Below are 26,286 nucleotides of genomic sequence, written 5' to 3' on the forward strand. Positions count from 1 at the left end.
AAGAGAGAGGAAGGGAGGGAGGGAGGGAGGGAGGGAGGGAGGGAGGGAAGAAAAGGAAAGGAAAGAGGAAAGGAAAGGAAAAAGGAAAGGAGAGGAGAGGAAAGGAAAAAGGAAAGGAAAGGAAAGGAAAAAGGAAAGGAAAAGGAAAAGGAAAAGGAAAAGGAAAAGGAAAAGGAAAAGGAAAAGGAAAAAGGAAAGCCAGTTAACCAATCAACCAAATCCCTGCTATGCAGAGGCCATAGTTTCCACCAGGGGGCACTCTTGGGCCTCATAATCTGTGGATTTGGACCAACAGTGCAGAGCAGGTTTTCATTCTCCTGCCCTCCAACCCCTGGTACCCTCTGGTCTTTTTATCATCACCACCTCCTACAATCTGCACAATGCCTTACACTCTGTGGCCCCTTTAGTCTGGCTTTCTTCATTCACTAATGGGTTTATGTCTCTGAATCTTTTCCTCCCCTCCCTCCCCTCCTCCCTTCCCTCCCTCCCTAATTTTCTTTCTTTCTGAGACAGGTTGTCCTGTAGTTCAGGCTGGCCTAGGCTCACTATGGAGCTAACACTAGACCTGAGTTGCTGATCCTTCTGTCTCTACCTCCCAAGTGCTGGGATCACAGCCCTTGTTTTATGTAGGACTGGGGCTCAGACTCAACACTTCCTGCATGTAGGCACAGACTACATCCCCATCCCCTCCCTCTTTTGTTAGGATTGAGGTCAGGGTTATAGGGGTGTTCTGCCATGCCTACCTGGACAGGAATTTTAAACTTGTTTTGGCAAATAAGGAAGGGGCTGGATTCTCACCGCTTTTGTGCTGATAATCATGGACTCAGGCTCCCAGTCAAAGCTTTCATCAGGTAAAAGTGTTTAAACCAGGCCAGCATGTTAGCACATGCCCCTTGATGCCAACTCTAGAGAGGCAGAGGCAGGCAGATTTCTGTAAGTCCAAGTCCAGCCTGGTCTACAGAGTGAGTTTCAGACTAGCCAGAGCTACATAGTGAGCCGCTACTTTAAACATTTAGATTGTTAGACTAAAGCTCTTCGGGGTGACACACAGTAGTATCAGATCTGTCCGACACACAGATACTATCTTGCAGGGGACACAGCCTGCATTGGCAGTGTGTACCTAAGATGTACATAGCCTTGGGTTCTGTCCCAGTTTCTTATATACTGGGTGTGATGGTCCATGCCTGTAATCTAAGTACTGGAGGAAGACAGATCAGAAATCCAAGGTTATCCTTAGTTCAAGGCTAACCTGGGGTACATGAGAACTTGCTACCAAAAAAAAAAAAAAAGTTAGCTTCTAGAGTTCACTCATTTGCTTCCTGGCTAATTCCTTGTACATTCTAGGTAGAGTTTGAGATTGATTTTCTATTTAAGAGAGTCTTGTCAACTTTGGGGTCTCTTTGGGGGCTTGGGGTTTGTTTGTTTGAAATGGGGTCTCTGTACTCTGAAGCCTAAGCTGGCCTCTGGGGTGGTATTGGGTCACAGGCAGGAGCCACCCCCTGTCCAGCTTCAACCTCGTAAAATCAATTTCTAAGTGAATGCAGTTGCGTAGACCTACTTGGATTATTTTTGAAAAGGAATCTGACAAACACAAAATTGGGGGACCCTTCCCTCCATTCCCCATTCTCCCTGCCTTCCCCTCCAGGGACCCTCAGGACATCAAGCGGACAGCCACACACCTCTCCTGGCACCCTGACGGTAACAAGAAGCTGGCAGTGTCCTACTCCTGCTTGAAGTTCCAGCGTGCGCCCCTGAGCATGAGCCATGACTCCTACATCTGGGACCTGGGTGAGAAACGGGTGGTTCCGCCTGTCAGAGAGGACTGCGGGGGCCAGGTCAGAGGTCAGCAAAACTTGGGGTCAAAGACACCCTGCGCAGTGGGGCACCAGGGATAAGAGGAAAGCTCTTGTCTCTTCCTCATGTGGGAACAGGCAGGCACACCTCCACAGAGCCAAACCAGATCCAGAAAGCTCCTGTCCACTCGACATTTGCCTCCTACACTGGGGATAGACCCCACAGCCTGGTGAGTACAAGACAGGTACGACACCACACTCCAGCCCAACTCCAACTTCTGAGGCACTAAGAGCAGGAAACCTGGGACCCCAGATCCACAGATCCCCACATGAGAAGGATTCCTACCTGACCAAGAGAGGGCTCAAGCCAGGGAGAAACCATCCCACCTTTCCTGACAGTTGACTTTCATTCACGCAGACAGTGACAGACCATTTTCCACAGGGAATTATGGTAGCGACACTCAGTGTAGGGACACCACTCAGAACCGACGGTCCGTTCCTTTCCACAGGTCATCAAAGTCTGACTGGAGGCTGCCTTCACTCAGGGTGGCTCCAGTTTCAGCCATGGTCCACAGACCTGACATCTCCACCTAGGTGGAAGAAGTTGAGAGAGAGATTTTATATATATGTATATCTGTATTTGTATGTGTATGTGTATGTATATATATAATTGCTTGTGGAGAGAGCATGTGTGTTATGGTCCACGTTTGGAGGTCAGGTGACAAAATTGAGGGGTCAGTTCTCTTCTTCCACCTTTCTCTGGGCTCTGAGGACTGAACACAGGTCATACCGGGCTTGGGCAGCAAGCACTTTCACCTGCTGGGCCATCTTGGTGGCCCCAAGAGCAGACTTTGTGTAAAACCTCTGTGGATCCATTTGGATCTGGCTGAAGTGGTGAAGGAAGAACACAGGCTGAAAAGCCGAGGTGGGGTGGTCTGCACTCTCTGCTGGAGAAATCTCAGTATCTCGGAAGCTCATTGTGTTATTGTATGAATAGGACAGAGACTTGGGGTCATTGGATACAGCGGAACAGGGTTATCACATACACATAAACAAGCAGGCAGGGTTATTATACACTCCTGGATCATGGAGGCGGGTTTAGCTAATCTCGGTAGGAGTGATCTCTGCAGGGCAGCGGTCTTCACACCACAAGTGTCTGGTGAGACGAAAGCTATGCTAGACGTTCTCTGCGCACACTGTCAACACTTCCTCTCAGTCCACTGAGGAAGGCTCTGCCATTTCCCTCTGAGCCTCACCTCCAAAACTTCGGCAAGGGGTGTGGGGGGTAAGGTGGTGGTGAGGTTTTGTCGTTCTTCCAGGGCTCTGAAACTCTAGGGTCCTTGGCATGGCTGCACCTACGTCAACAGCACACACGTACGCATCCACTCAGGACGCATCTACTCTCTACACCCTAGGATCAAAATTTCATTTCACACCAAACCCGGGGAATGGACTAGAACTGGAATTCAGAATGTGAATATATGCCCCAATCCCGATCTCCCCACCCCCAACCCAATAAAGCCACTAGCCAAGATTCAGGCAAAAGAGACCAGAGGGAAGGGGAAGGACTGTTGTTCTACTGTTTTCCTCATCCTTTGCTTGAAGGAGTTGAACTGATTGGCCCTCTTCATTCTAGAAAACCCCAACCGACCTGAGCTCACCCTGAAGCCATCATCTCCTCTCGTCACCCTGGAGTACAACCCCAAGGATTCCCATGTGCTCCTGGGGGGGTGCTACAATGGGCAGATAGGTAAGGAGGACACCGCCCTGCCGCTGGCAGCCAGGGTACTGCTAACCCACACACACATCCATCAGGGCTGAGCCTGGACTTAGCAGGTGGGCCATTTAGAAGCTAACCACTGCGGTCACCTAGGAGACAGGATTGTGCTGATAGTTTGGGCTGGCCTCCAGTCGTAATCACTGAGGTAGTCTAGCATCAACAGGAAATAAGAAGGTTTAAAAAATAATGCAGGTTGGGGAGACGGTTTGGTGGGTAAGGGTGCCTGTCACCAAGACTGACGACCTGAGTTGGCCTGTGGGACCCACATGGTGGACAGAGAGGAGAGCTGTCCTCTGACCTTCACGTGTGTGCTACAGCATGCATGCAGCTGCACACCTGTACATGCAAAATACATAAATAAAATATAGGGTTTTTTTTAAAGCGATAGTTCAAATAAAATCAAGTACCAGGGCCTGCGGTAGACAGTTGAGGGCCATTGTGGAGTCCCATCTTGGGAGAGGTGTCTGGAAAACATGGGATGATTGTGGGTGATTTGTACACGCAGTTGGGAAGTGTCGCCTCCTGTGTGCCCATTGCTATGACGCACACAATGTCTCAGAGGAGAGACTTAAGGGGAGAAGAGTCAGTTTGCTTCCCAGTTCCTGAGGGAACAGCCCATCATGGTAGGGACAGTACAGCAGCTGGAGTGGGTTGGTCTCTGCTGGTGGAAGGAGCTGGCAAAGGGGGCTTCTCAAGTCAGGCCCACCAGGAAGCAGAGGGTTCAGCAGGAAGTAAGGCTGGCCCCCAGCAACACATTTCCTCTCACTAGGTCCCAAGTAAACACAGGAGGATGTTTGTTTGTTTTTTACTTATTTATGCTACATTTATTGGGAGAGAGACAGAGAGACAGAGAGATTCCTTTTCCAAGGTCCCAATGATAACTTGAGGTAAAATCTGAGACATTTATTGGGCTTCCTTACAGAGCCTAGGGGAGGGGCTATGGAGGTTTGAGTGATCTTTCCCCTACAGGCTATCCCTGGGAGGGGCAGCCAGATACTCAGGGGAGGGTCTCCTGACTCTCCCTCCCTCTGTCAGAATACACAGTCAACAGGTCTGGCTGGGATAATCCTTTTGTAAGGGGCACAGCTGAATTCCCCAGATGGCTAGGGGGACATAATGGGCTGGGTGACACACAACAGGCAGGATGTGGAGTGGGGGATGGGCACTGGTGTGTGCCTACAAACACCTGAATCAGAAGAATTGTGAGAATCAATTCTCAAGTTTACCCATGCTTGTTCTGGGAATCGAACTCAGGTCGTCAGGCTTGGCGGCAAGCACCTTTGCCCTGGAAGCTAATGAATGAATCCAGTCCCTCCCCTCCACGTCTTCTCTTTCCCACTTCATGTTCTTCTTGACACAGAGTCTCATGTAGCCCAAGCTGGACTTGAACTTACGATCCTCCTGCCTCTACTTCCCAGGAGCTGAGATTATAGGTGTGTGTCGCCACACTAGGCTTCTATTTCTGAATCTGCGTTGGCAGATTCTGATGTTCTAGCGACTTTTTCATTAGGTCACCTGACATGCCGCTTGGCACTCTCCTCTGCGTTTCGTCAAGGAGCTTCTGTCTCTTGTCTCCTAGTCAGCCAAGAGGAGGTTGATCTGTTTCCTAAGAACCAGCATCTGGCTTAATTACATTCCTCAGTGTCTTCTTTTCTTCTTCTTCGTTCACTTATTTTTTTTACTTCAATTTTTATTCCATTTCCTGTTTCGTGTGTGTGTGTGTGTGTGTGTGTGTGTGAGTGTTGTGGTTTCAGGTGTGTGTGTATATGTTTTTATGTGTCTGTGTGCTGTAGTTTCAGGTATGTGTATGTATGTATGTGTGTGTGAGTGTGTGTGTATTATTGTTTTAGGTATGTGTATATATGTGTATGTGTTATTATTTCAGGTGTGTGTGTATGTATGTGCGAGTGTATGTGTGTATGTAATAGTTTCAAGTGTGTATGAGTTGTAGTTTCAGAGGTGTTTGTCTGTGTGTAGGTTGTACTTTCAAAGGTGTGTGTTTTGCAATTTCAGGGGTGTGTGTGTTGTAGTTTCAGGTGTGTGTATGTATGTGTGTGCACGCGTGTTGTAGTTTCAGAGGTGTGTGTGTGTGTGTGTGTGTGTGTGTGTGGTATAGTCCAGCCTGCTGATTCTGCTGCCTTCACATCTCACATGCTGGGTTTGCTTTCCATATCCAGTGTTTATTTTTGTTTGTTTGAGACAGGGTCTCACTGTGTAGCTCTCGATGACCTAGAACTCACTATGTAAACGAGGCTAGCCTTGAACTCACGAGATCTGACTGCTTCTGCCTCCTGGGTGCATGTGCCACCAACCCTACCTCTTTTTTTTTTTTCCAAAAATGTATTTATTATATGTAAGTACACTGTAGCTATCTTCAGACATCCCATAAGAGGGCGTCAGATCTCATTACAGATGGCTGTGAGCCACCATGTAGTTGCTGGGATTTGAACTCATGACCTCCAGAAGAGCAATCAGTGCTCTTAACCGCTGAGCCATCTCACTAACCCCCTGCCTCTTTTTAAATTAATTATTTAGCATTTTATTTTGTGAGTCAGGGTCTCTATATGAGCACATACAGGACTTGAACTCACTGTGTAGCCTAGGCTGACCTCAAACTTGCATTAATCCTCCTGTCTCAGCTTCCAAGCTCTGGAATTATAAGTCTGAGCCACTTTGCTTAGCTTTGCTTTGGGTTTAATTACTCTTGTTTTTCTGATTTGTTTTTATCTTAGCTTTTGTTATTTGATTATGTATATGTGTGGGTATGTGCACCAGAGTGTACTGCTCTTGACAGCCAGAAGAGGGCATCAGAGTCACAGTTTGTGAGCCTCCCAGTGTAAGTGTTGGAAAACCCAACTCGGTCCTCTGCAAGAGCAGTGTATACTAATAACCACTATGCTACCTCTCCAGCCTTTTAGTATATTTTTGTTTTAAAGACAGAGTCTTACTTTACAGCCTAGGCTGGCCTTAAACACTCAATTCCTTAGGAAAAGCGCTCTCTCTCTCTCTCTCTCTCTCTCTCTCTCTCTCTCTCTCTCTCTCTCTCCCACCTCCCCAGGGGAGTGTCATAGCTATGGGCCCCATACATTTCCCTGCCATATTATCCATTTTCTGAGCCATAAGGACCACAGTGAAGCTAATGTCATGACTTATTCAGCAGCCTTCCTTACTCATTATTCATGATCCCTGGCAGTGGCTTTTCAAACTGGCTCAGAACAGCTCAGCTCTGGGGCTCTGTTACCATAGGACATCTGTGATCACAGGACCCACCCTGGGGTGCTGCTTTGCAGAAAAATGAGTCAAAGAAATACATTTGTGGACCTAGCCTGGCCAAGGATAAAGGTCTCGGATTTAGGAAAGACTAGGTCAAAACTTATGAGTAAGTAAGCACACTGGCCGGCTTATAAAATCATCTTTTCTGGAAATGGCTCTGTGGGTCCTTGATGGCTTTCAGGGTGCCGTGAAAGCCAGATACCTCAGGGCAGAAAACAGGTAGACCTCACCCCTTTGTTGGCAAAGCACAAATATGGGGTCACAGGAGAGACTTCAATGAGCCCATGAGTTGTTTTTTGTTTTTTAATTCTCTTTTAGTTATGGTGTGTGTAACAGCATGTGCCGTGTGTGTGTGTGTGTGTGTGTGTGTGTGTGTGTGTGTGTAGGGGTGTGTATGAGGAGGTTAGAAAATGCCATCAGATCCCTTGTAGCTGCATATAGGCATTGTGAGCCATCCACTCTGGATGCTAGGAACCAAACTCCAAACTCTGCTAGAGCGGCAAGCGCTCGTAACCACCGGGCCACCATCCAGTGTCCTCTTTATTTTATCATTTAAAATGTCATACATGTGTGTTTGTCTGTGTGTGGGTATCCTCTGCAGCTGGGGTTACAGGGAGCCAGGAACCATCCAGGGTGGGTGCTGGGAACAGGACTCTAGTCCTCTGTAAGGGTAGCAAGGGTTCTGAACTGATGTGCTGTCTCTCCTGCCCTCTTTTTTATTTTTAATTCACATTTTTAGCACTTACTGGGTGGGAGGGGTGCATGTATACCCCAGGGAGCATGTAGAGGCCGGAGGACAGTCTGAAGGAGGAGTTGGTTCTTTCCTACCAAGTGGATCTCAGGGGTTAAACTTGGGTGGTCGGGCTGTGAGAGTCAGGCACCCTTACCTGATGGGCCCTCTCACCAGCCCTATTTTTATTATTATTGTTAATCAACTTTTAGACTAATTAATTAATTAGTTAATTAACTAATAAGTGTTTTGCCTGCGTGTATGTGTGTACCATATTATGTATGTCCAGTTGCCAGAAAAGGTATAGGGTCCATCGGAACTGGATTTACAGATGGTTGTGAGCTAACGGGTACATTTCAGGAATCAAACCCAAGTCATCTGGCTGGACGACAAGAAGCTTAACCCACTGGGTCATCTCTCCAGCTGCCCCTCCATGAGTAGCTTGCAACGACATGTTCATACAGCAAAGAGACGGCCTTACCTTGGAGGGCCTGGGCCTGTGCTTCTCCTTGCCTTGGATCCTGGCCACACCCCTTTAAGATCCTGGCCACACCCCTTTTGGAACTTGGCCACACACTTTTGCTTGGCTAGCTCGGCATTCAACCTTAGCTCTCAGCCACTTTCCTTTCAGGCCTTCCCTGACCAGAGCAGCCTCTCCACCTCCTGCCCCCACTCAAGCCTCTCCCAGCACGGAGCCTGGTCCCATGCGCTTCACCAGGGTGTAAGGTGTTGCTCAGAGCATGGCCGGGCATCATGGAATAAATGGAGCCTCCAGTCCAGGAGTCTCTGCAGTAGATTGTCTGGGGCTGGTATAGATTTTATATAGGGTGGTTTGAATGTAGCCCTGATTCTAAAAATCCAGATAATTTGTAAACTCAGAAGCATTATTCCTCCAACTGGACGCCTTTACCAGACAAGGAATGGCGCCTCCTTCACAGACACACGAACAACTACCCCCAAACGGAGCTCTTACCTCAAAGGGAAATGAGAGACAGTTCATTCTGGAGTCGAATATGGATGTCTGTGATCCAGAGCATGGATGATTTACTCCAGACACTAAGTCCCAATCTGAAAACAGTTTCACAAAGTTCTTAGAACATTACAACAACAGAAAACCACTAACCAAGGGTTTTCGGGTAGCATGGTGGAGCCCTAATTGGCAGCATAAGTCTATAAACCCAACACCTTGGAGGTGGAGGCCAGAGAGTCAATAGTTCAAGGCCATCCTTAGCTATATAGCAAGTTGGAGTTAGCCTGGGCTACATGAGACCCTGTCTCAAGAATCCAAAACAAAGCAAATGAATCCTCACCCACCTCCAATGGCCAAATATCGGTAAAGAACAACAGGCAGGTGGGTCAGAACATTCTGGAACAGGCCTCAGGTCTCACACATTATCTGATGACTATCTTCTTGTGTCTTATTTTTGTGTATTTTGAGACAGGGTCTCACTATGTAGCCCTGTCAGGCTTGGAACTCGCTATGTAGACCAGGCTAGCCTCTAACTCAAAGAGTGTCAACTCTCCCAGGTCACGGAAAAGCTTTACTCCAGGTTTAGTCAGTTTGTGTTTCCGGGCACTTGAGTTCACAGCCTCGTTCTCTCCCCCGTCAGCCTGCTGGGACACCCGGAAGGGCAGCCTGGTGGCAGAGCTCTCCACGATTGAGTTCAGCCACCGAGACCCGGTGTACGGCACCATCTGGTTGCAGTCAAAGACAGGCACCGAGTGCTTCTCAGCGTCCACGGATGGGCAGGTACCACCCGGCCAGAGAACACTGTCTTATATTCTGCTTTCCAGTACTTATTTTATTGTGCAGTGCTGGGGCTGGAACCCAGGGCCTCATGCATGAGAGGCAAGCATCTACCACTGAGCCACACTTCCAGTCCTCTCTTTCAAAAAAAAAGGAAGGAAGGAAGGAAGGAAGGAAGGAAGGAAGGAAGGAAGGAAGGAAAAGAAAGGATAATAAAACTTATTCTGGGGCAGTGCTGTGTGCCCTGGTGCCCGTGTGGGTACCGGGGATCAAACTCAGGTCTTCAGGCTTGGTAGTGAGCACTTTTACCTTCTGAGACACCCCACTGCCCTAACCTCTCCCCGTTTTAACACTGAGTAGTAAAAAATTCCAAAGAGTCAGACGGCAGTCAGTCTCTGAAATGGCTCCTGTCCACAACCTCCCAGCCCCTCCCCCAGATATCGGTTTTCTATGTCTGCCCTGAGAGATGCTGTCTGCATGTTTGAGCAAATGCCCCGCTCTCCTCTCTCCCTCTCCCTCTCCCTCTCCCTCTCCCTCTCCCTCTCCCTCTCCCCCTCTCTCTCTCTCCCTTTCTGTCTCTGTCTCTCCTCCCTCCCCCAATTTGCTTCGCACACTTTCCTGCCTGTCTTGTACCTGCTGTGTTCCTTGGACCTACTCAGCAGCCACTTCAAATTTCACGAAGTGTGGTTCTGTGCCGCCTGCTGATGGCCTGGTGTAGGACTGCTATGCTTTATTTCACAAGGGCTTGTATTTTGTTAGCATCAGAAAAGGAAGAGCAAGAAGTACATTTGTGCCTAGACAAATCTAAAGCATATATTGCTGGGAATGCTAGCTCAATGAATATGTATGCTTATTTATTTATTTTTAAAGATAGGATCTCATGTAGTCCAGGTTGGGCTCAAACTCCTAAACTCTCTGTCTCCACCTCCCGAGTGCTGGGATTTCAAATATAGGTTACCATGCCTGGGTCCTGTGTGTAGTTTTCGTCTTGCTGGCTATTGCTATATAGGGAGAATCTTTTTTGTTTTGTTTTGTTTTTTGTTCTGTTTTTTGAGACAGGGTTTCTCTGTGTAGCCCTGGCTGTCCTGGAACTCACTCTGTAGACCAGGCTGGCCTCAAACTCAGAAATCTGCCTGCCTCTGCTTCCCAAGTGCTGGGATTAAAGGCGAGCGCCACCACCGCCCGGCCTTAGGGAAAATCTTATAGAAAATACTTTATTGTACCTGCATCTGAATTTTATACCGTTTACCTTTGTAAGTCTTAAAAATATGTTTGTTCTCATTGGTCCCATATCCTTTGAGCCCCTGGATGGTTTGGGGCAGAGTGGGGGGGAGTGGGGGGGAATAATCAGGATTTTCAAGGTCTCAATTGTCCTTCCCTGCCAGGTCATGTGGTGGGACATCCGTAAGATCAGTGAGCCCACTGAAGTTGTCATTATGGACATCTCCAGAAAGGAGCAGCTGGAGAACGCCCTGGGCGCCATCTCCTTGGAGTTCGAGTCTACCTTGGTGGGTAGTTTTGTTTGTTCGTTTTGAGTTTTTTTGTTTTTCGATTTTTGTTTGCTTTTGTTTTTGTTTTTGTTCTTCCTCAACTTCACTTGCTAGGGCTACAAACAGGCATGGGCTGGTACAGAAGAAGCAGGGAGACGGTCCCTCCCTTCCACGGGCAGCCTTACGCCTTGTGAAGGCTTTACCGCGATCCTCCAGCAGGGGGAGGCAGAGCACCTCCAGGAAGGCTGCTGTTGCCACCCTTTTGAGGAGGGCGAGCTTTAAAACCAGAGAAGCTCAGTTTTAGGGGAAGATCTCTGCCCAGAACCAATATCCCGACAGCATAGGCTTCATTTGAGGCCCTAGGCTGGTCATTTCCCTTCCTCGGGGTGGGAGTAGGGGGAAATAAATGGGTGTTGAGGAAGAAAGGAAGAACAGAGAAGCCTGGTGGAAAAGTACATACCCGATTAGGACAAGTCTCAGCAGACAAGAAATGATAAAGAAACTCCAAAAGCCAGGTGCATGACTGTAATCCTAGCACCTTTGAGCTGGAAGCAGGAAGATCAGGAGTTCAAAGTCATAAATAACAAGTTTGAGGTTCTGGGTTTTGTTGGTGGTGGTGGTGGTGGTAGATTTTTTTTTTTTTTTAGTCAAAATAAATAACAAAACAGAAAACAGGAAATCAGAGAGAGAGAGAGAGAGAGAGAGAGAGAGAGAGAGAGAGCTTTTGCATTTGCTACACAAACTTGACCTGAGTTTAATTAATTCCTGGATCCCATTATGGAAGGAAACTGACTCCTGGAAATTGTCCTTTGACCTTTACTTATATATAGTGGGCCATGGTATTCATGGACAGAGAGAGAGAGAGAGAGAGAGAGAGAAAGAGAGAGAGAGAGGGAGGGAGGGAGGGAGGGAGAGGGAGGGGGAGGGAGGGAGGGAGGGAGGGAGGGAGGGAGGGAGATCATGATCATGATAAATGAAAACTTTAAAACTCAGAATTGAAGCCAGAAGCAGAAGCATCATTGAAAACTCAAAACCGACTGAGATCATAGAGCGTTCCAGGCCAGCCAGGAGTGCAGAGCATGACCATGTCCCAAACATACAAAACCAGGAACCTATAAAAAGAAAATATAAACCTTAGAGTCTAACAGAGCAGCCGTGAGTGTGCGTCAGAAGCAGAAAGAAAATGAACACTTTCCCCACCCCAATCAAGGCAAGAAAATCTCTTTCTAGATGGGTCATGCCTTAGGCTGGCTTCTCCTCTAAATGGCTGAGACTGACGCTTGGTGGCCCCACTCCTGCGTCCTTGGAGGTGTCAGTTGCTGGCTCACCCTCACACCTACTCCCAGCATCCTCAGCTGAAGGTCAGAGTTCAAATGCCGGAACGACAAGCCGGAAGACAGGCCACTCACCCTGGAGTAGGAGGAGACCCTGGACTCAGAGTCTCTCTGGAAGGGTTTAAGAAGGCATTGTGCCCCCATGTTGTGATCCCTAGGTCACATGCTAAATGTAATGTCCCCTCTTCTCCATGACGTTCCTTGAGTACACAGCCTTTGCCAGATATCGGAAGCCGCCATGCTCCTGTGAGGCTGGGATTTTATCCCTGCTTGGTGATAGTAAGCTGAATGCCCAGGCACATGGTATAGCTGGGACTTGAACCCCAAGCTCTGATTCTGTCTCCACCTTGTATGATGTCTGAGGCAAACAGGCTGGGGACTTGTCCCTGACTATTTACGGTATACTGTGCCTGACCTAATGGCTGGCTTCTCAGGGCCCCTCAAATTTGGTCTTTTTACTTCATATCCAACATTAGTAGCTCAGTTTGTATTCTCTCTCTCTCTCTCTCTCTCTCTCTCTCTCTCTCTCTCTCTCTCGTGTGTGTGTGTTTCTCTCTTGTTACTGAATACTGAACCTGGGGCCAACCTTTCAACACTAAGCCACTAGTCTATTCATGGTTTAAAGCTCATAAAATTATTACCTACTTCCTTAACCATTATTATTCATTGATTTTAAAGATTTATTTATTTATTTTATATTTATTCATTTATTTACTTTTGTGTATGAGGATTCTGCCCCCATTCGTGTATGCCACATGCAATCCTGGTACCTGAAAAGGTCAGAAGAGAATACCCAGAAACTAGAGTTACAAATATGTCCGTGAGCCAGCAGTGGGTGTCAGGAGTCAAGCCTGGCTCCTTGGCCAGAGCAACATGTGCTCTTATCTGCTGATCCATCTCTGTAGCCCTGCTTAACTGTTTGTTGTTTGTTTGTTTGTTTATTTGTTTGTTTAAGACATGGTTTCTCTGTGTAGCCCTGGCTATCTCAGAGCTCGATCGGTAGACCAGGCTGGCCTCAAACTCACAGAGATCCTCCTGTCTCTGTCTCCCAAGTGCTGGGACTAAAGGTATGCACCATCACCTCCCAGCTTTCCCCTTACTTTTTATTCTGGACAAGTCCCTTGTATCCCAGGCTGGCCTTGAGTTTATGAATATATAAATATATAAATATATATATATATATATATATATATATATATATATATATATATAATTTATTTTTGCCATGTGTAGTGGAGGCATGCTTGTCAAAGGACAGCTTGTGGGAATCAGTCCTCTCCTTCCACTGTGTGGGTCTCAGGGACTGAACTCAGGTAGTCAAGCATGTCAGTCAGAGCCTTTACCCGCTGAGCTGTCTCCCAGACTCATGACCTTGAATTCCTGGTCCCCCTCCCCCACCACTTTCTGCGTGCCGGGTCACAGGTGTGTGCCACTGTGTCTGGGCTAACCACTTTGAAGGGCCAGTTCTGTAGTGCCCAGCCCACTCACACTGTAGTGTAACCATCCCTACCACCTGGCTCTGGAATTTCCCCATCTTTCAAAGCTCTTTTTTAAGACGTGACATTTTATTTACCTTCCGGACAGAATAGAAAGAGCCTGGGTGGGGAGGAGCCCTGCCTGCCGTCTTACTGATGAGCATCATTTTACTTCCTCATAGCTGTGTGGCTTCTGCTGACTCACACTTTGACATGGTTCTTCCTCAAAGGAATCTGGTCATTCTTACAATTTCCAGAAAAGCTAGGCTTGGTGGGTTATGCCTTAATCCCAGCACTTCAGGCAGAGGCAGCCCTGTGAGTTCAAGGCTAGCCTGGACTACAGAGAAAGTTCCAGGACAGCCAAGGCTACATAGTAAGACCCTGTATCAAAAAAACAAAACCCCATCAAGCCCTTTTGCCAGCTCTCGTTGTAACTGATTTTCAAATGTTCAAAATGAAGCCTACAGTTTCCTCCTCAAAAAACTAGTTCTCTTGCAGAACAAATAAAATATAAAATTGCAACACTGTACCTATGAGAAAAACAGGTCCCCGTGTCTCTCTCCCTGAGATCTCAGCAATTCTTAGCACTCTCTGTACCTCTATGACATTGCTTCCTCTAGAGAGCTCTAAGGAGAAGGCTCATAACTGTCTTCCTTCCTTCCTTCCTTCTTTCCTTCTCTCTCTCTCTCTCTCTCTCTCTCTTTCTCTCTCTCTTTCTTTGTTTCTTTTTGAAACAGAGTCTCATATAGCCTGGGATGGCCTCAAACTTGCTAAGTATTTGAGGATAACCTTGAACTTCTAATCCTGGCTCCCCTCCTGAAGATAGAATTTCAGTAATGCACTACCATGCCTGTTTGTGTAGGGTTTGAACCCCGGTTTCCATGTCTGCTAGACAAGCACTCTACCAACTGAGCTGTGGTCCTAGCCCTGTCCTTATTTTGTTTTTATACTCCTATTTTGTTAAAAAAAAAAAAGTATCTTTGTATGTGGATGTATGTGTGCACATATGTGCATGCATGTGTGCATATGTGCATGTGTGTGAGCATGCATGTGTGTACACATGTGTGCATGTGCATGCACACAAGCATGTATGAATATATGCTGTACTCTGTGTATGTGTGCATGTGTGTATATGTGTGTGCACATGTGTGTGCATGCATATGCAAGCATGCATGTGGGGTATGTGTGTGTTCTGTGTGCGTGTGTGTGTGTGCATGTGTGTGTGTGTATGAGTGTGTGTAATGAAACTGTAGAGGTCTCAGAGAGAACTCAGCAGGAGCTGGCTCTCTCCTCCCTCATGGGTTCTGGGTACCAAGCTCTGGTTGTCAGTTTTGGTAAGAAGTGGTGCTGAGTCAGGTCTCCGGCCCTGCCACAGATGATCACAGGTAAGTTTCCAGGCTTGGTGGGAGGAGGCACAACTGTAGTTCCCAGATCTGGGCGAGACAACTTGCATCACTGACTACCAGGTGGCTTCCTCACTGCTGGCTGGCCACCTGTCCTGAGTTCTCAGTGACAGCTTGGGCCAGTTTCACCCTCAGGTCAGATGCAGTTTCTTCGTAGGGACACACTGGGTCTACTCTGGGCCTCCTTTATTCTATGTATAAATAAATATCCAAAATCTTTATGACAGGACACTTGCTGGGGCTAGAGTGGTGACCTAGTGTTTAAAAGCACCTGCTAGCCTTTAACTCCAGCGGGGGAATGGAGGCAGGAGGATTGGGGTTTGCTGACAGCCAGCCTATCTGAAAAACAAGAATCCAAGCTCAGTGAGAGACCCTGCTTCAAAGGAATGAGGCAGAGTGATAGTGGGAGACACCCAAAGTTTCTTCTGGTTTCTGCACACACAAATATACAACACACACATTCATGCATACAAACACAGACACATACACACAGACACACTGTATACACACACATGGACACATGCATGCAAACACACATTGTACACACAAACTGCATATACACACACTACATACATGCATACTGCATGCACACACATGGACACACATACAAACACACACTGTACACATAAACTGCATACACACACATGGACATACCAAATATACACACATGGACACACCAAGCACACACACACACACGCACACACAGACACACACCCAAACACACTGTACACATAAACTGCATATATACACATGGACACACACAAACACACACATGGACACACCAAATATACACACGTGGACACACCAAACACACACACATAGACAAGCACACACACTGCATGCACACACATGAGCATACACCCAAACACACACTGTACACATAAACTGCATACACACACGGATACACATATACATAAACCACTGTACACATAAACTATATAGACACATGGACACAAACACACACGGACACACACACTGCATAGTGTATACAGTAATGCCTGTAGCAGAGTCTCCTGATGACCCTCTAGGGACCAGGAGAGCCAAGGAGACCGTTATTAAGTATGCCAGCCTCAAGAAGACTCACAATGAGGCTGAGAAGTGGGACAGGACTCAGCCTGGACACGGCTGAAGCAGAGCTTCCCAGACAGGCTTCTGGTCACATGGGTCCAACCCAGGGATGATAGCTCATGGACTTTCTTCTTCTGTTTTCCTCTCCACAGCCAACCAAGTTCATGGTGGGCACCGAACAAGGCATTGTCATCTCCTGCAACCGCAAGGCCAAGACACCAGCCGAGAAGATCGTTTGCACCTTTTATGGCCACCACGGCCCCATCTATGCCCTCCAGAGAAACCCCTTCTACCCAAAGAACTTTCTGACTGTTGGTGACTGGACAGCCCGCATCTGGTCTGAGGACAGTCGGGAGTCATCTATCATGTGGACCAAGTAAGGGGAGGGCTCCAAAGAAGAAGAGGGTATGCAGGGGCCCACTTCAGAGATTTGGTTTAGCAAGACTCTAAACAAGGCGTGGTGGCTCATACCTGTAATCCCAGCATTCTGGAGTCTGAGGCAAGAGGATTGCAAGTTTGAAGTATCCTGAGCTACATGGAAAGACGTTGTCTTGCCGCTGGGCATCGGTTGTGCTTGCCTTTAATCCTAGCACTTAGTGGGCAGAGGCAGGCAGATCTCTGAGTTCAAAACCAGCCTGCTCTACAGATTGAGTTCCAGGATGGCCAGGCCCACACAGAGAAACCCTGTCTCAGAAAGGTGTGTGTGTGTCGGGGGGGGGGAGTATATATATATGTGTGTGTATATACATATACATATATACATACATACATATATATATCTCCATGACTTACCTGGATGGGCTATCTGTCACCTGGAAGTGTAGATGAAATTAACCCTTAACCCTTTCCTCCTCAATTTGCTCATGATCACAGTAAGAGAAATCCTAAGACTCTGCCTCTGCCTCCCAAGTGCTGCAATTAAAAGCCTATGTCATGGGCTGGTGAGATGGCTCAGTGGTTAAGAGCACTGACTGCTCTTCCAGAGGTCATGAGTTCAAATCCCAGCAACCACATGGTGGCTCACAACCATCTGCAATGAGATCTGATGCCCTCTTGTGGGGTGTCTGAAGACAGCTACAGTGTACTTATAATAAATAAATAAATAAATAAATAAATAAATAAAGTTTAAAAAAAAAAGCCTGTGTCATCACACCCAGCCAACAACAATGAAAGATTTTTAGTATAAATATGCCCCATCAATATTATGTCCCCATGAGATATACTTAATACTAAAAATTCCGCACTGCCTTCAAAACTCTCCAGAATCAGATGGACATGCTAGCCACGTCTTTAGTCCCAGTGTTCAGGAGATAGAGGCAGCGAGATCTCTCTGATTCTAAGACAGTCAGAACTACACAGTGGGACTCTCTTTAAAAAATATAAAATAAAATAAAAATTCTCGTTTTTTTTTCTTTCTACTATGGCCCAATTGTTTACAAGTTTAGTAGCAAAGGAGGTCTGAAATGCAAAAATATTTCACCTACTTTTGACTGACCCTGAGGGATAACTCACCCCCTTCCCCAGACAGAGTTTTTCTTTGTAGCACTGGCTAGCCTCAAACTCAATCTATAGACTAGGCTAGCCTCAAACTCTCAGCAATCCGCTTGCCTCTGCCTCCCAAGTGCTGGGATTAGAGGTAGGCTTCACCCTGCCTGGTGAAGGATGACTTTTTGTTTGGGTTGGTAGGTTGCCTCAGTGGGTAAAGGCACTTGCTGCCAAGTGCGACAATCTGTGCTTGACCCCAGAACTCTCTTGGGAGAAGGAGAGAACTGACTTCTCCAAGTTATCCTCTGACTTCTGCATGTGTGCTATGTCATGCATGCACCGTACACATTCACACGCACACATACACATTCATACACACATGAAACACACACACATAAAAATGTGTTTTAAAGATCATTAAACAAAGTTGTCCACCAAACAACCCTTTGAAAATCCAGATGAAGGCCAGGATGAAATAATAGCAAACCTCCATTTCAGAAAAAAAAAAAAAAAAAAAAATGAATTTCTGGGCATGTCCTTTCTGGGACCCCACAGTGGAGCCTAGTTCCGTCAGGTCTGACACTGTGGGAAATACCAATGCCCAGCCCATGGGGAGAACCACATCCCCAGATCCCTGTTAAACTCACCTGGAAGCCATCGGTAAGGGTGGCATGCTAGAGTCAGACCCGAAAAGGCTTTTTACCCAGAAAGACTCAGAGACGCTGGCCCCTAGGAGAGCTTCAGTGATCATAGCCGTGGGCCCTATGCTCTATCCCTCTACCCCAGGGTCCCTGACTCACCACCCTGGCTCCTATAGGTACCACATGGCCTACCTCTCTGATGGAGCCTGGAGTCCTGTGAGACCAGCTGTTTTCTTCACCACCAAGATGGATGGGACCCTGGACATCTGGGACTTGGTGTTCAAGCAGTGTGACCCTGCCCTCAGCCTGAAGGTCACGTGTGTGGTTTCCCCTGCCCCACCATACACTCTGGCCCTTGTGATCTGGGGTCCTTCCTAGATGGGTCCAGGTGTGTGTGTGTGTGTGTGTGTGTGTGTGTGTGTATGTGTGTGTGTCTTGCTCCTGCTCTTGGGTATGTGTACCTGAATAGTCTGGGTTTCTGGCCAGCTGTGCTCTGGCCTTGGCAGTATGGGTTTCTGCAGAAGTGAGGGACCAGGGACGTGCAGCTGTGGTGACGTACAAGAATCACCCTCGGGAATGTAAACAGAAAAGAAGGGCTGGGGTGCCAGGCAGTGGTCAAGTCCTCCTGGCTTAGCTTTCAAGTCGGAGCTTCTCACCCGGCACAAGAAACAAGTTTTATCAGCTGGTAGGACACTTACCCAGCACGAACAAGGCCCCGGGTTCTATCACCACAACTGTGTACACCAGGCATGGTGCTTCAGAAGTTCAAGGTCACCCCTGTCTAAGTAGTCAGTTCAAGACCAACCTGGGCTACATGAGACCCAAACTCAAACAACGACAACAAAACAGGAGGGAATTTAAGAGAAGTAAACATTCTCTCCCCTGTCTAACTGTATGTCTTCTAAATCCCTATATTTGGGTCCTCTGCAGCTACCCCATCAGCCGATATTAGCAGACTGTAGCTGAGACCCGCTGGCTGGGGACAGGGGAGACCAGGGAGTCGGAGATCCGTAAGATAATGCAGCTAGACTAACATTGGGGCTAGTGACCAAGGTCTCGGTGATGAGTGATCTTTATCCACTGTGGAAGGGTGTGTCACCCGGTGTAGTCCAATAGAGTCAGATAATAGGATAGGTGTGACTTTGGTTTTCTTCCCCAACTCTACCTGGTTCTGCCGGCTCCTTCCACAGGTGTGTGATGACCCGCTCTTCTGCCTGCGGGTTCAGGACACTGGGTGTCTCATCGCCTGCGGCTCCGAGCTTGGAACGACCACTCTGCTGGAGGTGTCCAGCAGTCTCTCCACTCTGCAGAGGAACGAGAAGAACATAGCTTCTTCTGTGAGTGCCAGGACGAGGCCTACTGTGTACACGACCTGACCCGCCCAGCCTGTCACACAGAGACCGAGTTAGGGAAAATGGGTTGCCGTTACTGGGTAGGGCAGCACAGTGTCCTCAAGCTGTCAGATCTGCTGTCCTTGCTTGCTTGCTAGCATCCAGTAGTGCTGACATGGTCACTCGGTGCACCCAAGCTGTGAGTCGCACTGGTTTGATAGAGTAAAAACAGTGGAACTTTCTGGAGCAGAGCCTCTCAGTTGAAGGCTTAGCAGACGACCACAGAGAAGTCACATGACACTGACCTGGCAGATAAGAGAGGCACTGAGAGCTACCACTACCTCCTCCCCTCCCTGGAGCACACTCCCTGGCACTGAAGTTCCTACTGCTGAGGGTGGGATAGCCTCCTGGCTGTGTCTGAGGCTGGGGCCTCACAACCAAGTTGGAGTCCAGGATCACCGCATTGTCTTACCCCCAAAGGGCATTCTTCATTGTCGCCTGTGTCTGGGGCTCCTTGGAACTGGGTAACTCAATGGTCCTGCTCCAGGCTGGGCTTGATTAATGCATGGTCAGTGATCGCCTTGGGTTTTAGACTCACAGTCTTTGCCTCCAGGGTGCTGGGATTGTTGCCACCACACCCAATTTAAATTTAGGGATCTCGGCTAGGCAGGCACTCCAACTGCTGACCTATATCCCTAGCCCTGTGTTCAACTGTGTATCTGTTTGTTTCCAGGCAGGATCTTTGCAGTCTTGGTCTGTCCTATGTGGAACAGACTGGCCTCGAACTCATGGAGATTCACAAGTCTCTGCCTCTTGAGTTCTGGACTCAAAGGCCTCATGCCACCATATCTGGCTTAGTTGTGCTCCCTACCCCCACAGGACAATTTATTTCAATTAGGCTCATTTGCATACAAATATCTGAAAGCAAATGTTAAAACTTTACATCATTGGAGATGTACTTTCAGAGATAAATTTACTTGATATACAAATATGTACTGACTTCCTTTTAATTTCGTAGAATATTCTTCAATACACAATAAAGCATCTCAGACATAGATTTTCCTAGATGGATATTCCTAAGTAGCCCAGGCTAGCCTCAAACTTGCAACAATCCTCCTGCCTCAGCCTCTTGAGCACTGGGATCATAAGTATGCACCACCATTCCTGGTTTAGCCCTTGACCCCCAGTAGGCCTCACCAGGGACAAATTTCTATAGAAGCCCAGACTATGCTGGGGTTTCTAGCTACACCCCACCTCCCTTGCCACCAGCTTGTCTCTGTCTGCCCCAGATATTTGAACGTGAGACCCGGCGGGAAAAGATCCTGGAGGCCAGACATCGTGAGATGCGGCTGAAGGAGAAAGGCAAGGCAGAGGGCAAGGATGATGAGCAGAAGGAGGAGGAGGCAGCCCTGGACCTTGACGAGCTGGTCAACAAAGCAGAGGAGGAATTCTTCGAGGTCATCTTCTCAGAGCTGAAGAGGAAGGAGGCAGAGGCCTTGAAGAAGAAACCGAAGCCTGTAAGGACCTCGGCAGGGGACTGGATGGATTGGGGTCAGGGAGGGAGCCGTGAGGCCTGAGTTCTGCCCAACTTCTGACCTCCTGGGTAACCTTGAAGCAATAGTTTTCTGGGATGGATCCTTGACTGTCCACTGGTAAGAAGAAAGATTCACTCCTATCCCCTGAGGAAATTTGTCTTTCGTGGGGCATCAGGTTCCTTGAGGGCCGAAGCTCCATGCCTCCTGGTATGTTCCTCCCCACCATGGTAGATCCATCCACAACATACATGGGGCTCCCGGAGCCAGAGCTCTCGGGTTCTGTGAGTGTGAGCCTTAAGAACCATGGGAAGAAAGGGTTGAGCCCAACCAGGTATCAGGAGTGTGGCCTTTGATTGCTCATCTGCCCCCTCCCCAGCCCCAGGTCATAAGCATTTTCAACCTGTGTCATCCAGTCTCTCTCTCCGCTCCTCAGCTCCATCTGGAAAGGGAAGCATGCACTGTAAAGACGGTGCATGCTTACCATCTGGGGACTGAGAGAAAAAGTATCTTCCCCATCTGCAGCATTGTTCTTAGGGGTCCAGCTAGGAAGGAGACAAAGGCCAGATGTCAGAAAAACCATGGAGCCAGGCTATGCTCTTCTGAACAAGACTGGTCATGTCATGGGGTCATGGAGGGGATGGCGATCAAAGTGCGTCACTCCAAAGCCAGCAAGAGTAATCCATGCTATAATAGCCTGAGCACTGTGTAGCACCCAGGCAGGAATGTCTACAATTTGAGGCCAGCCTATGTTATATTGCAAGAGTCAGCCTCATAAGAAAGAAAGAAATGGAAGGGAGATGAGGAAAGAGGAAGGGAGGGAGGGAGGGATGAAGGAAGGAAAATAGGTAGAAAGGCCACGCCCCATGATGAAGGTTGTCCTCTCTGCACTGTCTCCCTTCACCCTTCTCTCTAAGCCCCGCCCCTCAAGCTGCAAGCTGCTCCAAATGGAGCAGGCTCAAGGTCACCTACTCCGAAAATGGCAGAAGTCTGGCTATTAGATGCTGCTTTCCCCATCCCATGACTCTGAAAACATGCCAGGCCAGCTTGGAATGGACATTATAGGCTCCCAGCCGTTCCCTGCCATTGGTCTTGGTGGGGGTAGGGGGTGGGGGTAGGGTACCTCTGGGAAATAGGGAGGGCCTCCCCTCACCAGCATTTCTGGTTCTGCTTCAGAAGAAAAAAAGTGTGGAAGGCGAAGAGGAAGTCGTGGAAGAACCTGCTGGAGATGAGGAAGAATCAAGCGGCCTAATGGGTGAAGATGCGGGTGAAGACCCGGGTGAAGATACAGGTGAAGAGCAAGAGGACATTCCCACCTAGGGCAGCCTCTGCCCACCCTTCATGCCCACGGCTTGGCCTTCCGCTTGATACCATCTCATCTGGAAAGTGAAAAGTTGAGTTTCCTTCTTCAGTAATTATAGGAGGAGACAGATCAGGGACAAGCTACTGGCCCACACTGGGCCAAGCCCCAAGTGCACCCTTCTCTAGGGTAGGAAGGGGTAGGGCTTGTCTCTGCTCTAACTCCCCTGTCCTCTGCAACCCTGAGGCTAATTCAGACTCAGGGCACACACACACAGCGTTAAGTCAGACTTTAGATGGGTCTCTAGATTCTGCTTATCACGGATTATTCAACGAGTAGTTACCAATGCCTTTTTCCAGAAGCTTCCAGAGTTCAGCTGAGCTTGCCTCCATGGCACAGGGGCCTCCGGAGCATCTACACAGGGACAAGCTTCTCTCTGTCTCTCTCTATCTCTCTGTCTCTCTCCTCCCTCCTCTCTCTCTCTCTCTGTCTCTCTCTCTCTCTCTCTCTCTCCCCTCCTCCTCCTCTCCCTCTCCTTCTTCCTCCCCCTCCCCTTCCTCTCTCCTCCGCTTCCTCCTCCTCCCCTCCCCTCACCTACTTGCAAATCAGAAGACAACTTTTGTCTCCGACTACAATACCTTCCCAAGCAACTCCCCAGGGGGCATCTTGCGTGCACTCACACCTGCAGGGCATCCCCAAGTGCGGAGAGTAGGTAGGATGACTCTGACTCTCCCTGTACACACATTGTTTCTACTGCTATGTTTCTTGTAACATTAAATCAGTGATTAACAACAGTGGACACTTGTCATGAATGCCATGCTCGGGGCCTCTCATTGATCTCATAGAACCTTTCCAAAGTTCCTGGAACGTTTGTGCTTGAGAAGTCCTTCTTTTACTGACAGGGAAATGGAGGCTCTAGGAGAGTTACTTGGTCACAGCTGGTGAGGCATGGGGCAGGGACAGGAGCTTCAGGCAGTTGAATGTGGGCTGGGGACTACACAGAGTCCTTTTTGGGCAGGCACTGGGCTGGGCCCCAAAGCCGTGGTTCCATGCAGTAGTAGATAGTTGTAGAGGGCATCTCAGAGACAACTTTGTACACCTACAAGTCCCGGAGTGACATAGATTCTGTGACTGTCAGTAGAGACCTTAAAGTGCCTGCCAGAAATGGTGGCATTTCAATCCCCGCATGGAGGAGGCAGAGGCAAGTGGATCTCTGTGAGTTTGAGGCCAGCCTGGTCTATAAAATCAGTTCTAAGACAGTCATGGCTACACAGAGAAACACAGTCTCAAATGGAGGAAGAGGAGGAAGAAGAGGAGGGAGAAGAAGAGGAGGAAAAAGAGGAAGAAGATAAAGAGGAGGAGGAAGTACAGGAGGAGGAAGAAAAGGAGGAGAACAAAAATAACAGCAACAACAAGGGGGCAGAGAGCTAGCCAGCTCAGTCAGTACAGTTCTTGCTGTGCAAGCATAAGGACCTAAGGTTGGTCCCCCAGAGCCTATGCATGGAAGCCAGGCATAGTGCCAAGAACTTGTAATCCCAGCACTAGGAGGATGGAGAGAGGCAGATCCCCGGGACTCACTGCCTAGCCAGCCTGGCTGGATCAGTGAACTCCTGGTTCAGTGAGAGACCGTTTCAGCATATGATGGATGTCACCCTAAGGAATGACACTAAAGGTGACCTCTGACCTCACACTAGTGTTTGGTTATTTTGCAGAAGGAAAGCATCGGCTATTCCTTTTGCCCAGAGTAGTGAGGGATCACTGCATTTGGCTAGACTTTGATGTGACAGGTGACAGAGAGCAGGAGGGACAGCTGGGTCTCAATAAGAGCAGAGCTAAGAGTTCAGCTCAGCATGGTTCAGGAGCCTCAGGCATACATCGCACTCTGCACATGAAGCTGCTCTGGGCTCAGGTGGGCTCAGCTGAGGCCCTGCTCCCTGCTGGCTGTTCCATCCAGGCAAGAGGCAAAGGAAACTGGAGGAGGCTGCCCTCGCTGTAAGAGGGCAGAAGGGGTCACAGAGACCACTCGTGTTGCCCTCAGGGACTCTCCTCCCAAAGGTGTGATTCCCCATGGGATGGATTTTGTCCCATTGGGACACCGAGCAACATCTGAGACATTGTGAATTAGTGCAACTGCTATTATTCCTGGCATTTTAAGCAGAAAGATCCGGGTGCTACATGACTCAGCATTCCAGGGTTCCTGAGATCCTAGGTCCCTACTACAAAGAATGGTCTTTTGTCCAAAACGTCAGTTTTTTGTGTTGTTTTTTTGGGGGCAGGGATAGTGCCTGCCTCTCAAGCATAGTGCTTGTAGAATCTGGGGACCCGGTGCCACACCAGCAAGTCCGACTCTCAGAAGAGTCGGGAGCATCAGGCGTTCATCTTTAGCTACATATCAAGTTCAAGGCTACCCTGGGCTACATGATACCGTCTCTCATAAACAAGCCAAATGAGGTAGAGCCAGGGCACAGAAACCTAGTCTGGAGCAGAATCAGTCAGATGGAGTGGTCTGGGGCTGGTGGGGGGAACACAGCTACTGGTTGACTTGGGCACTGATAGAACCCTGTGAGGGCTCTATCACTGTGGACTCAAAGCGGGAGGACATCCTTTTACTATTCTGGGATGCTGACCTTTGGCTTGTGCTTGCAAAAGTGGGCCACCTGCTGGAGCCTGACAATCCTTTCCTGTGGGTACAGAGGGTGCCACTGTGGTAACATGACATTCCAGAATGAACTGTGGGAAGAAAAAAAAATATGAAAGAAAGAGAGCCTGAAGACAGTGCTGGGCAAGGGGCTGCTGAGCTCTGTGCACGTGGTGTCCCTGCTGCCAGCTTTACTGCAATGACCTGCACTGGTCTCAGTCACCTGACACCCATCGCCTATTTCCCTCTGTGACAATGAACCTTCACTGTCAACTTGACTGGATTTAGAATCACCCAGGAGACACACCTCTCCTGGGTATATCCATGAGGGCATTCCCAAGAAGGCTTAACTGAGAGAAGGCCCACCTTGAATGTGTGTGGCACTATCCCAGAGAGCCTGCCTTCATCTCTCTTCCTGGTCCGTGCTGCTTCCTGCTCCATCCAGATGTGAGCCAGCAGCTTGACACACCAGCTGATGCAGCCACAGACCATCGGTGCTGCCAGCAGCCTAAATGAACTGTGTCCCCCACCCTCTTTTGCAAGAAGATTTGTCGTTTTTATTTTATGGCATGAATGTTGTTGTCTATGGATACACATACCTTGTGCATGCCTGGTGCCCACGGAGGTCAAAGGAGTGCCTTGGAAATGCCAACACCAGGCTAGGTGTGAAGCCACAGTAAACTGCGTGGAAGGTGGTCACACGCCTGTGTCCACACAGTTGTATGTCCCCATCCTATGCCGCTTAACCTGTGATAGCATTTCTGCACCCTGTGGATACTATGACAAGCTGCCAATCCTTTCATCCGGGAGGCCACTGGGTGCTGGAGCCTCAGAGCAGGATGTTGAGGAAAGCCCCTGTCACCCTGCAATTTTAATCAAATGATGTGTTCCCCCAGCTTGATGGAATGAATGGCCACAAGGCTGAAGCCGTGGATGACTGCTAAAGAGCTCCCAAGGTGAGACAGTCATGCCCATCCAAGGTAAGAGGAAGGAAGCATCCCAGAGTTCTGCAGCCTGTGGATGAGCTGAGAGGCTGAGCCGGGAGCCAAGGACAACAGGGAGCTTACAGGTGGGGCACAGAGAAATCCAAGTCGAGGGCTTACTGACTGACCTTGCTCAGCTCTGAGCCAGGTCCCAGCCACGGAATGTTGGGAAAACAGATGTGGACCTACCCTCCCAGGGCATGAACTCACCACAGTGCTGGGAACAAAATAGTACACACACACACACACACACACACACACACAGAGAGAGAGAGAGAGAGAG

General features: G+C 48.6%; 1 protein-coding gene across 1 annotated transcript in view; it reads left to right on the top strand.

The window, feature by feature from the left end:
• Positions 1–22,402, top strand: part of Dnai2 (dynein axonemal intermediate chain 2) — a 26,584-nt gene extending 4,182 nt beyond the window's left edge. The window contains exons 4-12 of the mRNA XM_028785856.1: positions 1,646–1,788; positions 3,430–3,543; positions 9,187–9,326; positions 10,709–10,831; positions 16,246–16,469; positions 18,396–18,531; positions 19,410–19,556; positions 20,840–21,067; positions 22,259–22,402. Coding sequence (XP_028641689.1) covers positions 1,646–1,788; positions 3,430–3,543; positions 9,187–9,326; positions 10,709–10,831; positions 16,246–16,469; positions 18,396–18,531; positions 19,410–19,556; positions 20,840–21,067; positions 22,259–22,402 — 1,399 coding nt within the window. The remainder of the gene's footprint in view (positions 1–1,645; positions 1,789–3,429; positions 3,544–9,186; positions 9,327–10,708; positions 10,832–16,245; positions 16,470–18,395; positions 18,532–19,409; positions 19,557–20,839; positions 21,068–22,258) is intronic.
• The last annotated feature ends 3,884 nt before the right edge of the window (positions 22,403–26,286 follow it).

The sequence above is a fragment of the Grammomys surdaster genome, unplaced genomic scaffold (assembly GCF_004785775.1).
Source record: "Grammomys surdaster isolate TR1022 unplaced genomic scaffold, NIH_TR_1.0 125354, whole genome shotgun sequence".
Lineage (NCBI taxonomy): Eukaryota > Metazoa > Chordata > Mammalia > Rodentia > Muridae > Grammomys > Grammomys surdaster.